The sequence below is a fragment of the Rattus norvegicus genome, chromosome 3 (assembly GCF_021556685.1).
Source record: "Rattus norvegicus strain SHRSP/BbbUtx chromosome 3, alternate assembly SHRSP_T2T, whole genome shotgun sequence".
In the NCBI taxonomy this organism is placed as follows: Eukaryota; Metazoa; Chordata; class Mammalia; order Rodentia; family Muridae; genus Rattus; species Rattus norvegicus.
Window position 1 is genome coordinate 86,814,999 of NC_141536.1, and position 13,570 is coordinate 86,828,568.

Genomic DNA, 13,570 nt, shown 5'->3' on the forward strand with positions numbered 1-13,570 from the left:
TTTCTATCCCTACTTCCAAGAAAGAGTGGGGTGAGAAACAGAAAGTTGTATTACTCTGTTGTGTGTGTATTGGTGGCATATGTGCATGTTTGTGCAGCTCTGCATATCAAGGCTAGAGCAACTTGTTCCAAGAGCCATCAGAAACAGCACCAATGTAGGTATCCCATACACCTCTGAAGACTCACATTTATTCTCTTCCTTTTGAACAGTTACAAGCATCACATTGACCTCTATCACTTCAAAAGAACATTTTGTTATCAAAGTTGAGGGCGTGACAAACCCATGGATATAAACATGAATGTTTAGAATATGCCCAGTTTTTATGTGAGTGCTGAGATCCAAATTCAGCTCCTTTTTATTGAGTAACAAGTTATCTCCATACCCCATAATAAGTGTAGACTAGTAATTTTGTTATGATAAATTACTTATGCAGTACTTTCATATAAAAAGAAGTAACATATAATGTGACTGAACAAGTCAGTAAATAATGGAAGCCTCCCTATCTGTGACTCCTTCCCATTCATACAGAAAAAAATAAGCACTTCCACACCCAGTATAATCTTAGTTCTCACCATATACCTAATAAAGACTTTTCAATCCAACCAATGAGCAATTCATCTTTGTCAGACTGTTCTTTTGTGTCATGGCCTGAGTATGGAGTGATCTTCTAGACACTCTATCCTTCCCATCGAGGCTGCATGATTTAGGATCAAGCACAACATTTTTCTTCTATAGATTTCTTTTATTTTATGTGTATCAGCATTTTGCCTTGATGTATGTATGTGAACCATACGCATGTCTGGTGCCTCTGGAAGTACAGAAGGGATATGTGATTCCCTGGAACTGAAATTTCAAAGGGTTTTTAGTCTCTGTGTGGATTCTGGGAACCGAACCAGGGTCCTTCGCACCAGTACTTCACAGCTGACCCAGCTCTCCAGTTCCATGATAATGTTCTTAAGGTGGACATTCAGGTAGACCTAATCTCTTGTTGTTACTGTTTTGAGATGTGGTCTACTTGTGTAGCTCAAACTGAATTTGAACTCATGGCCCACCTCCTGCCTCAGCCTTCTAAGTAATGATATTGTAAGAATGTACCACCTTGCTCATCTTAGCTAGTCCTAATTTTAAAGTAAACTATAGACTCAAGTAACTTCCCACTTAACAAATGACAAACCCAATGAGGAAAAGCCTTGTGGATCCTGTGTCTCAGTTGACATAAAGAGGATTCTGTTTTCCCTGGATTCTGAGCGCTTACCTTAGAAAGATCAGGAGCAGAAACCATCTCCTCACTGTCTCCAACCATTGCCATCCACCCCAGTTCCACAACAGGTTTCATACCTTTTTATGCACTTTAGAATTTATTGACGACAGTACTTCTACAAAGTGAGGCCAATGGACCTGGCCACCATGCCTTACCTCCCCAAACTTACATTTCCAAAAACCTACCATGAGCGCCATTATGTGAGAAGGGTATTTTGATAGCTATGGAAGACTTTTCCTTTTTTCATAAAAGAGAAAATGTGGACAGACAATTCTATTGCATACTCTGAGAATCCCTTCTCATGTAAAGTAAAATAAATGATTTTTCCCCTTCTGGTCTACACAGTAGTTTGTTTACACATTTGTCACAACATTTAAGTTTCCTCCAGGAACTGTGATTGTGTCTTATTCCATGTTGTAACCCATGCATCTAACACATTGCTTCACACTCAAATACTTGTCTGATGCATAGTTGTATTGCTAGAGAAAATCACCTAACCCATTTTAAAAACAAAAATTTTCTCTCTCTTTAGATTTTATATTTTGCCAGAAACAATAAATGTCTGAACTCCTAGGCTTATAATCTGTGTTCATTTTGCTAAACTGCGACAGCATATTAATTTAAGAACTCTATTCTCTGGCCAAGCACACAAGAAATCATTTTCTTGACAAACAGCAGAGGTAGAGTTAGGAGTGAAAAATATGAGTATTTTCCTAGCTCTGTGCACTCAGGGAACTCATTCCATTCTTCTGCTTTGAATTTTGTCTTTAATACGGAGATAAGATGATGACTCTTGCCTGAGTTTGTGGCTGATATCATATCCAACACATTGTAGAGTGTAAATACTAGCTTCTAAATTATATTTATTAGTAATAGTATCATTTTGGCAAGTTTTGAAATAATTAAATACTTTCAAATATATGAATTTGTGACTGAGGAAAACTGAGAACCATTGAAGACCAATATACGTTTACCCACTCTTCTCTGCCTGGTACGATAGAGATGAATCCTAACACAACAGATGATAAACTGAAACCGAATCGACATGCAGAATCCCCTGACAGAACTAATAATTATGATCAAAATAGCTTGAGCAACCTATTTTAATGATCAGATAAGGAACTTATTTGCAACCCACAATGTAAGTAGCTAATCTTCTCTGTGCCTTAATCTACTGACACACAGACTCCAGGCTGAAATAATCTCTTAATAATGAATAATCCTGCTATGGATATAATTCCACAAAGCAGAAAATGCAAAATTATAGAGCATTTCAGGAGGGATTGGTTTCTCTTTCCCCTGCTTTTCCACTATTTAGAGTTTTTTCTTTCAATACAATTTTGATTTTTACTGCCACCTTAAGGATTTAAGAGGCTATGTAGACAGGTGGGAAAAGAATATCCAATATTCTCACAAAGAAAACATCAGAGAAAAGGTGTTAAAGTCTAAGAACACATGGAAGACTATATTAATTTCAATTGATAACCTCTAGGAGAAATGATCTACTAATTATGAATTTAGCTTCTGTAGATTTATAATCAAGTGCCTTCACAACTTAAAAGTTCTCTACTTATCCATCTATCTGTGTCTTTCTATTGTGTCTCTATGTCTCTGTCTCTATCTTTCTGTCTGTCTCTGTCTCTTTCATACACATACACACACACACACACACGCACAGAGAGAGAGAGAGAGAGAGAGAGAGAGAGAGAGCAAGAGAGAGAGAGAGAGAGAGAGAGCAAGAGAGAGAGAGAGAGAGAGAGAGAGAGAGAGAACATTCTTTATAACATAGTCACTGGTGAAATAGCCAATGACTGAGTTTTGAATGCTGGAATGCAGATCAAAAGTACATCTTATTCAGGCATACCCAGTGATGCACGTCTGGAATCACATCAATTTAGGAAGCTAAGCAATGAGGATCAAATTTTCTACCAGGGATATAGAATGAATCCAATGCCAGTTTGGACAATTTTGTGACACCTTGTCTCAAGATAAAAATAAAAAGCAAAATGAACGCTGGAGATAATTCAATGGTGGAATACTTATCTGGCTTTTGTGAGTGCCTTGCTTCAATCCTGTGTATTGAGGTAGTGGGGGTGGGGTAGGGAGCTGATCTTCTAGTGTTGGTAAAGGATATCTCAGATACATTAGACATCTGACTCAGAAAAGCTGGGATAAAACCTAAGGAGTGATGAGTGATGTGTCTGGGCCTATGGTGAGGCTCATGATCTAACTGATCTACTGTTCTCCACAAGTTGTATGAGCTAATCCCCAAGACCAACCCAGTGCAAGATGGAACCAACCTTGAGCATTGAAAAACCAGCTCTGACCAAAGTTAAATTGAGGAAATTAAAGGAGAAAACACTGAAAATGTGTGAGGGATGGGACATGGAAGACTATGCTCCTCTCTCTAGGGCTTGTGTGTCTGAAGAATCTGGCAGAAGAGGAAATATTCGGAAAAAGAGAAAATGTAAAGAAGAGAGGATATTTGGAAAGGAGAGAATGAAAAGGATCACTTCAATTACCTATGATGGAAGGAGACGATTCAGAAAGGAAACAAGGCCACACTGTGATTTAAATTTGGAAGGAATGAAGGTCTACATGGTGGGGTAGGGAGATAAGAGATGGAAGGAAAGCAATTATGTAATTGTATTTTAATTAAATTTGAAACAATTATAATGAAGAAGTAACTGTCTCTTTCAAAGTTCCCACACAGTGTAGCTGTCTGACCTTGAGAAACACAGACAAACATACCCCATGCATGCTTACATCCCTGTCTTAGGGGGTTAACTCAGCACCTTGTTCAGGGTCACATCTTTTGAAAACCAAACTTTCCCCACACGTGTAGTAATTTCAGGGCAACTACTTCTACTAAATCGCTGAACTAAGGAGTCTGAGTGGAATACATCAGTTTTATCCTAGGAGAAAAAAACAAAAGTTTAAAGAAGAGAGCCTACTATTGCTAATTCCCTAAATCAATCCAAATCCTAACTTCATTCTAAATCCTTATCTTTGGGACCCAATGAAAAGTGATACCACTGTCATTTTTGGAGTAATGTTAGACCATTACAGAAAGGCAGAGCTGGACAAAATGCTGGAAACTACTGACCAAGTGTTACTCAAACCCACCTGATACACACAGATCCTGTGCTTAAAAACTCAGGGAACATTTCAGAAATGGGGGTGGGAGGGATAAATATTGTAAGAGAGAAAGGACTTGGAAGTCTCCTGTGAGATTGTACCTTCTAGATACAAGGAAACTAAACCCAAGAAATCTCAATAACATGGTTGCCAGGAGCAAAACAAGACCTAAAAAATTCCAGTAAGTTCACAGTCCACTGTAGACAGGAGAAATCTCATAGGGCTCCACCCTCAGACCAAGAGTTATGGGCAATTAACAACTGCTAAAAGAGGGAGACTAGTCTTCTTCCGTGAGTGAGTTCCTTATCCAGTACCAACTGGTCAGTCCTAGAAATATATAAATATGCAAACAATGATAAATTGAATCAACAGATCATATTTGGTTTTTGTTTGTTCTTGTTGTTTATTTTTGTTGCTCGGTTGGTTTGTTATGTAAGTGTAGCAACAACATTTAAAGAAGAGAAGGCCATTAATTCAGAAGGAATGAAGGTCTACATGGTGGGCTAGGGAGATAAGAGATGGAAGGAAAGCAATTATGTAATTATACTTTAATTAAATTTGAAACAATTATAATAAAGAAGAAGCCACTGTCTCGTTCAAAGCAGACATCCCATAATCAGCCAGTAGAACAAAGCTGACTTCTTGAAGAAATAAGGACATCAGCATCAAGAAAATAACAGCAGAAGTCAGTGGACAGAGGGGACAAAGACTGTAAGATACATGGACCTATATGGTTTCCAAAACATGTTGACATGATTTTAATTGTGTCACAGGTCAGGCAATACCTTAATCTTCAAAGTACTTTCCTTTCAAACATGAAGACCTGATCCACAAAAACACATTAAAATGAAAACTGGGTATGGTGGTGTGCTAGTACTGGGGATCCAGAAATGAGGTGTCTGATTCCCCTATTCATAATGGATTCTATCTGAAAAAACAAGATGAACAGCACCCAAAGTAAATCAACTAGTACTGCACACACACTTGGATACGGAATCACCTACTAGTTGGAATCACCTGCTGGGTCATAAGCACCCTAACAGTAGTCACCCTTCAAAGAAAAGTGACTCCCTCTTCTCCAGCAGCCATTAACAACCAGTGATTCCTCCGCTAAGGGTGGAGCCTTAGGGGCAACTCTGCACTGCGTACTAGACATTTTGGAAGTTTTACTGAGCTTAAACTCGTGCATGTCTTCTGCAAATAACCACAACTGTGTCAGCTTGCTATGTCAAAAACTACAGGGTGAGCTATAAAGCAGAAAACCCATGGCATCTTCTTTGCAGGTTCTTGGGGAAGCACATGGGACTGGAAGCTCCAAGTAGCCAAATGCAAGGAAAGAGAATCAAGTTTAGTAGCCCAGTGGTGAAGAACCAGATGAAAAGAAATCTGGAACCCAACTACCCCCACCCAATCATACTGACAGCTTTCCTGCTGCAACTGGCATTAAAGTCAATCAGTGTGGAAAAACACCAGTCCAGCATGACATTTTACCTTTATTCCCTAATGCCTTTTCTGTACTTCTGTGAGGAAAATAGAGAGAAATATAGTTAACTTGTGGTGTTTATTTATTTGAAGTTTGAGGGATTTTTCAAATAATTAAAAAGTCTGGCCACCTGGAGCAAAGATAGTCACTCAGTGAGCAGCCATGGGGAGGTGGGGAGGGAGAAATATATATATATATATATATATATATATATATATAGAAAGTTCACTGAGACCATTCTTCTTAAGATCTACTATTATGACAGTTTTAGTTAGAGCTACCCAAGGCCAGAGGAGGAAGCCCAGAAGAACTGAAAAATGAAAACCTGGGGGCTCTTCCAGCAAGATATGGGCATGGCCATTTGCTGACTAGTTGAACTACTCTGCAACCCTGAGAGATATCTTTCCTCTCCCATGTATAGTCTAGGTGACACCAGATAAATTGATGACCTACTCACCCACCCCCCCAAAAAAGCCCTGTGAAACCCTTAAATCCTACCACAAAATGTTGTCTTACCTAGAAATGAAATCATTCCAGATGTAAACACTGAAATTTTCCTAAGTGCTAATGCCATTTTCAGTTATTTCAAGGTACTTCTGAACAAGAATTATAAAATAATATATTGTCAACAGCTAAACATGCTGGTAAAAGTAAAACCACATAAATATATCAATTAATGACAAGCAGATATTCTGAGAAATGTTTCTTCATTGAATTTGCCATTGTGTTATTCAAATAGCATATGCTTACACAAATGTATTGTGATGGTCGTTTGAATATGCTTGACCCATGGACCCATAAGACCTATATTATTAGGAGCTATGGCCTTGTTGAAAGAAATGTGTCACTGGGAAGCTATGCCCAGTGCAGGAGAGTCAGTCTTCTGTTGCCTTCAGGACATGATGTAGAACTCCCTTCCAGCTCTGTATCTGCCTGCATGTTGCCATGCTTCCTGCCTCAATGATAATGGACTGAACCTCTGAACCTATAAGCCAGACTCAATTAAATGTTCTGGCTTTCTTCATAAGAGCTGCCTTGGTCAAGGTGTCTCTTCACAGCAATGGAAACCCAAACTAAGACAGAGGTTGGTATCAAGAGTAAGGGCATGGCTGTGATAGACCTAACCATGTTTTTGTCTGGAGGACTATGGATTTGGGGATGGGAGATTTGGAAAGCAGTGGAATGCTTTAAGTGGGGCTTAATGAGCCACCCTAATAGGAATATGGAAGACTTGGCATTAGGGCTGGACTTACAGGCTCTGAGCTTTAGTCCATTATCATCAAGGCAAGAAGCATAGCAGCCTGAAGGCAGATGTGGGACTGGAGAAGCAGCTGAGAGTTCTACATCTTGTTCTGAATGTAAACAAGAGACTCTCTCTTCCACATTGGATCAAAGCCCACCCCCACAATAACACATTTCCTTGAATAAGACCACACCTCCTAACTGTACTATTCCCTACAGGTCAAGCATTTTCAAACCACCATAGTGGTACAGCTTAATCACATAAAAATGTGTCTGTAGTTAATAGATATGGTACACAAGAGGTGAATGAGGCTCTAGTTGGTACAACAGGCTCTACAGGGTTACTGTCAACTTTGATTTTTGGTTTTAAGATGGGGGTCTCACAACACAACTCAGGCTGGCCTCGCACTTGCCATCTGCCACCTGGCAATTCTAGCCTAGAGAATGTGTAGGCTTTGTTACATTTGTCATGGAGGAAGAATTTCCAACCTCCCATATGTGGCTCAAGAATCTGTAGATTTCTATTTGCCCTGCAGTATTTGTATTGGGTCTGATCTTGTGGCCTCTGTACTAATCCAGAGATGAATGAAGTGCCACCTTGCTGAAGCCCTCCAGCTTGTCCCCGCCAAGAAACGTTGTAAATTAACTGGCCACTGTGAGCACAGAGAAAATGACAAGAAGAAAGTTCAAATGCAGCTCCTCCAGGAAGACTTCTTCCTGCTGAGCTGCCGACTCACATGATTAGGAAGGATATTTTACTGCAGAGATAAGAGGGAACCTTTAGATCCAAGAAATCTTTAGTGTTCAGTCTCAAAATTCTTTTAAAGTATTCAAAATGTAGAGCTCCTCAGGAGTCTATGGTTGACCACTGTGTACTTTGACTTTCTCTTCCCAAACAGTATGTTTTTGGAAGCGTGACCCCAGAGGCAGGTGCAGTCTTAAAGGTGAATTTCGATGGCAAAATTTAACTGCAAATCAGAACAAATAAACAAGGGTATTTTCAGTTTCCCATTCCTCCTTAATCTGTTAGGAATGCATGCTAAATAACAGACTTCCTTTTACTTATAATTCTAATAAGTAAATAAATTTAGTAACTTCAGGTAGAGATCATTCCAGAAAATATTATGATGGAGAAGAAAAGAGCAAAAATACCATGGCTCCTCTTCCTTCTGCTTCTCCTTCTTCTCCTCCTCTTTCCCCTCCTCCTTCCCCTCCTCTTCCTTCTCCTCTCCCTCCTCCTTCCCCTCCTCCTCCTCCTTCTCCTCCTCCTCCTCCTCCTTCTCCTCCTCCTCCCCCTCCTCCTTCTTTTTCTCTACTGCAAATATAGTCAGGCTTTCTTTGGTCTGTCTTCTTGATAGTTTGCATATGATGTCTCAAAAAGTCAATAAAAGCTAAGTGATTTTCAAACTGTGTTTCCCTGCTGTGAAGATTATCCAAAGGAATTTGTATAGCAAGGTTCATCACTTACCAGAAGCAAATTACCTGTAATGTAAGCACAGTGCAGGTGTTGAATACTCAGTAAGTCTTGATTCCTGGGTATAACTCGTTGGATAGCGAGAGGTCCATGAAACCAGGATTGCCAGTGTTGCCCTTAGAAGTTTAATTTTCCATGGGAAAAACATCATTCAAGTTTTGTTTCCATAATCTACACCTAGAGCCATGTTATGTGGCAGTGACTTCAATGCTGAAAAGTTAACATAACTTTATAAAACTTACATTGAAGCTTATTAAACAATGTAGATCCCTTTTTTCTTACCTGCATTAGAAAGATTCCTAAAACATTGATTTTTTTCTCAATAAGTCTGACACAGCAAATCATTGTTATAATACTGTCATGAATGTTACAGGAGTAACCAATAACTTTCTAGTTGAACTTAAGGTCCCAAAAGAAGGAACTTCTCCTGTAACTGACCAAGAACATATTACTATGGAGGACATAGACTGGAGTACTATTATTTTTTCTAAAGGAACATTATATCAAATAGTCTTCTAAAGTCTCATACTAATAAACTAGGGCAATTCTCACCCATAACCAGAGAAACATTTTCATGCGGCAGGTACCAGTTTATTCAGAGATACACAACTAGTCAAACTGCAACTCAAGTGACTGTTCGAACAAATATCCCGAGACAGAATACTTATTCTAAATGCCTCTCCCACAAGGATCAGGGAACATTATGGAAGAGAGAACAGAAAGACTGTATGAGCCAGAGTTATGGCATTATTTCCATAAAACAGTGTCTTCTGGATTCACAATGACTAGAGTTGCCAACCCAAGGCCTGCATGAATTAGGTGGTCAACATTCCAGTATGGAAACAGAGTGAGTTCATGGCGATCTTTCCTAGCAAGAGAGTGTTCATAATTGATGGCTGCTGTTGGAGCATCACCTTTTCTTCACTGGTGTGGCCCATGCTCCAGTAGATGATACACTGTACCTACGTGCATACTACAAAGCACTCAACTGACCATTGAGGGAAGGGGGTAAAGGAGAAATTGGGAGGGATATGTGAGGGAGAGCTTCCTGGAAGACTTGAAGGTGGGAAATGGGTAGATAACAAATATTGTATTCATGTATGAAATCATTAAGTAATAGGTATTTTTTTAAAGAGATGAGGCCTTTTGGGAAATGGCAAAAGCATAAGCAAGGAGTCCTTGTGAATCAATTAGCAATAAGGAAACCTCAGCTTTTCAAGATTATCATAAATAGGTATAATTTTAAAAAATGGAGATAGTATGGGACATACAGTACACTGTCCTTCAACCAAAATTTACAAATTTTTTATAAAATTAAATAAAACTAAGTTGGTTAGATGGTAACAACCTTGTTAATTATCCTCATTTAAATTTTCTATAATGCACAAATGAATCAAGATAAGCCCATTCTACCTTATATGTATACAATGATTATTACTTCTCAATTTAAAAATTAAATGACTTTTAAAAGACTGAGGTGTTTTTGTTTCATTTGAATTTTTAGCTATTTATAAACACCTAGAAATATTATGTAAATGTAGTTTATGGCCTCCTAAAGACAAAACCACTTGCTAAATAGCAGTCATTGTTGAATGCCTATGATATGCTACAAAGTCACGTGACCTTCAGCTTCAGTTTTAAGCTTGTAATCCTCTGTTCGGATGCTGAAGTCAGCGGCCTAGAAATGGTAGAGGGAATACTCAGGGCCAGGGGCATTCGAATTCGAAGCCTTCATTCTCTGCTCCTGTTAACATTTGTTTTTCTCCCCAACAAAGCATGTGCAAAAGGTTTGAGCAGAAGTTGCAGGCAGCCTTTACTGAAAGAACAGATAAGAAGCCCAGGCTTGCAAAGGACTGTATACTCAGTCCCAAATATCTCTATCACACGCCTGAAATTCCCCCTTCATAACTTCATTCACTTACGTTGAAAATTGGTTGTTCCTACCATTTCTTTTAACATATGGAAACTCGTGTAGAGATAATAAATGGATCTTCAAGGACATCAGCTCCAGAATGCCTGCCTGTTCTGTTCAACTAACAAAGCACTAAACACCTGTTTGGTACAAGGGACTGAATTAAGCCATCCAGGAAGACAGAGATACAGGAGATACTCTGCATAAGGCCCCCTCACAGTGAAGAACTATCTGCTACGGAAGGGAAGTAGCAAAAGCTACTGAGTTTAAAAGCAAAGGGTGCTTTCAAATCAATTATACTGAAAATAGACAGCATTGACACATGGTGGAGAAAATGCCCCATCTCTCAGACCTCAAGACAAACGTAAGCACATACAAGTTAGTTGATGTTTAATTTTGTTGCATGCATTCTACTTTTCAAAAGGGGAGAAAAAGAGAAAAGTTCATTAGATCTGAATCTAAATTGAACCTAATACCCCTGATACTGATGAATTCAATATAAAATCTTTCTAAATTCCATTTTACTTTTATCAATGTGTACCCAAAAACAAACAAACAAAACAGCAGTTTGCATCACCTACTTATTCTGAACTTATTTGCTTAATTCCATATTCAATAGATCTTTAAGAAGGCCTGGTAAGAATAAAATCAGGACATCACTAAGAATAATAATACTTATATTTACTTCAAAAAATAACAGCAGATTTACAATGTGACACGAGCTAAGGCAACAGAAGGAAGGATCCAATCTATTCAGAGTGTCACTGGGCTATTCTTCCTGATTGCCTGTCATGGAGTCCAGACTCCGACTGTGTCTGGGAGCTCCCACCCACAGTTTTTGCTCACAACTACAGTAAGTGACACAGCCTAAGTACTACCAAGAATTCATGTATCACTCAGCACCTCACACTCTCATCTTACAATCATCTAGAGGAAAGGGGCTTAGACATGCAGTGAGTTGAATAACTCAAGATGACAACGGAAGCACTGTCCTGGGCATAGTCTTAAGATAATGTCCCCTGTGGGAACTAAAGGAAGCAGAAATGCTTATGGGCTGCTGCCAGCAGGGAAAGACTTTTTCCCATTATAAGTAGCTTAGGTAGGTTTATTTCGACATCTGCTTCCCCAGCAAGAGCAGTCCTGCTAAGGTTGAGTTTTCATTTCTCCCCGGTAGTATCCTCCTGACACTTATTATAAGTCAAATAGCAATACAACACTGTCCTTGGGGAGAATTCACTCTCATTTTGACTGTCATGTGAGACAGAAGCAGGGAAAGGACAAAGTTCTTACTGGGAGCTTCTTCTTACCTTCTCCAAGTCAGAGAAGAGCAGCGCCATGAGCTTCCAAGTGGGAACAGCTGCTAAAAAGAGCTCCTGTTTTCTGCCCGCAGACCACCTCCCCAGCAATGGTTTTCTAAATCTGCCATTTAATCACTAGACTAAAAGAACACTGAAAATGAACACTACTGTACCATTTACATATTCAACCAGATGAGATTCTGACTTTAGATCCAGGCAATTATTCAGCATTATTATATAAGCAGTCTATTGCAAACAAATTTGCCTCTTGTTGTCTCCTAAATAATAATGACTTCATGAATAAAAGCTGTGTAGGGTTCTAGTTAATGAGATATATGTTGATAAGTACACACCCTACTTTCCTTTTATATATGAAATCAATTAAATGAAATGAAATGAACCTGCTCCCTTTCTGTTTATGCAAGGTCAACAGTGAAGACATTCTACCAATTGAAAATAATCTGTGGTAAATTGTTGGTTAATTAAAACAGCAAGTAATATAGGCTGGTTTGTTTCTACATACTACTCCCCAAAAGCTAAATGTTAATTTAGGTTTGTTTGGTTTTTTTGTTTGTTTGTTTGTTTTCGCTGGTTGGGATTGTTTACTTTGTGTGTATGTGATTATGGTATTAATGTATTTGCATTTGTATGTGCACATATGTGCATGTAGAGGTCAGAGATGAATGCCAGGCCTCTTCCTCAACCATTTTCCACCTTATTTTCTGACACAGGGTATCTCTCTGCACATGGTGTTCAATGATTTAGCAAAATTAGCTCACCAACAAATCTAAGGAGTTGCACTGTCTCTATATCCCTAGTGTAAGGATTTCAGACAGGCATCATGTCAACCATTTTTTAATGTAGGTATGGGACATCAAACTCAAGTCTTCATACCTGTGTAGCAAACACCACATAGACAGCCACATTTCCAACTTCAGAATTAGGTTACTTTGAGAAAAGAAATGGCACTAAACAATAAAACAAAACAATTCAAAAGCTTTTGTATACGGTTCGTTCCTTTTTATTGGCCAGGACCTTTTCAAAGTCATCTTCTCGTAATGACTCCCTAAATATGTAAAAGAAAGTGTTTCCTTATTGAGGCAAGGGTGTATCCGTGTGTGTGTGTGTGTGCGTGTGTGTGTGTGTGTGTGTGTGTGTGTGTGTGTGTGTGTGTGTGTGTGTGTATGCATGTGCATGTGTGTTTTCTTGGGCAGTATGTGATGAGTATTTTGCAACCAATACTATGACCACAATACCTGACAGAAAAAAAAACTCCATGGAAAAAAGATATATTTGGGTTCATAATTTAACAAGATTGTGAAATCAGGGTGTACTAGTGCAACCCAGGTCATGGCAGGTAAAGAAGAAAAAGGAAAACTGTGTGTACACTCTGTCTGTCTCCTTTTGTTCCTGTTACTCTATTCAGGTACATATCCATGGAATGGTGCCATCCACATTTAGGATGTATCTTCCACTCACCCATAGAACCCACTGGAAACTCCCAATCAGTCCCCAAAATGCTTCTTAATCCAATCATGTTTACTGTCAAATTTAACTATTCCATACTGGGGAGATGAATCAGTGTGGAAAGCACTCACTGCATATGCACGAGGACCTGAATTTGGATCCCATTACCCATACTAAAGAGAAAGGTTTGGATCATAAGGGCCTGTAATAGCGTGTTCCAGCTAATATGGTTGAACTAGAAAACTCCATTCTAGATAAGGGACCCTGTCTCAAAAAGATACAGTGAAGAGGATTG

The 13,570-nt window shown here is 39.0% G+C and overlaps 1 protein-coding gene across 1 annotated transcript in view; it reads right to left on the bottom strand.

Annotated features, from left to right (window-relative positions):
* LOC134486296 (uncharacterized) overlaps window positions 1–11,847 on the bottom strand; it is a 29,779-nt gene extending 17,932 nt beyond the window's left edge. The window contains exons 1-3 of the mRNA XM_087655349.1: window positions 11,818–11,847; window positions 10,217–10,276; window positions 4,057–4,176 (exon numbers count right to left, since the gene is read on the bottom strand). Coding sequence (XP_087511475.1) covers window positions 4,057–4,176; window positions 10,217–10,276; window positions 11,818–11,847 — 210 coding nt within the window. The remainder of the gene's footprint in view (window positions 1–4,056; window positions 4,177–10,216; window positions 10,277–11,817) is intronic.
* Between the last annotated feature and the right edge of the window lie 1,723 nt (window positions 11,848–13,570).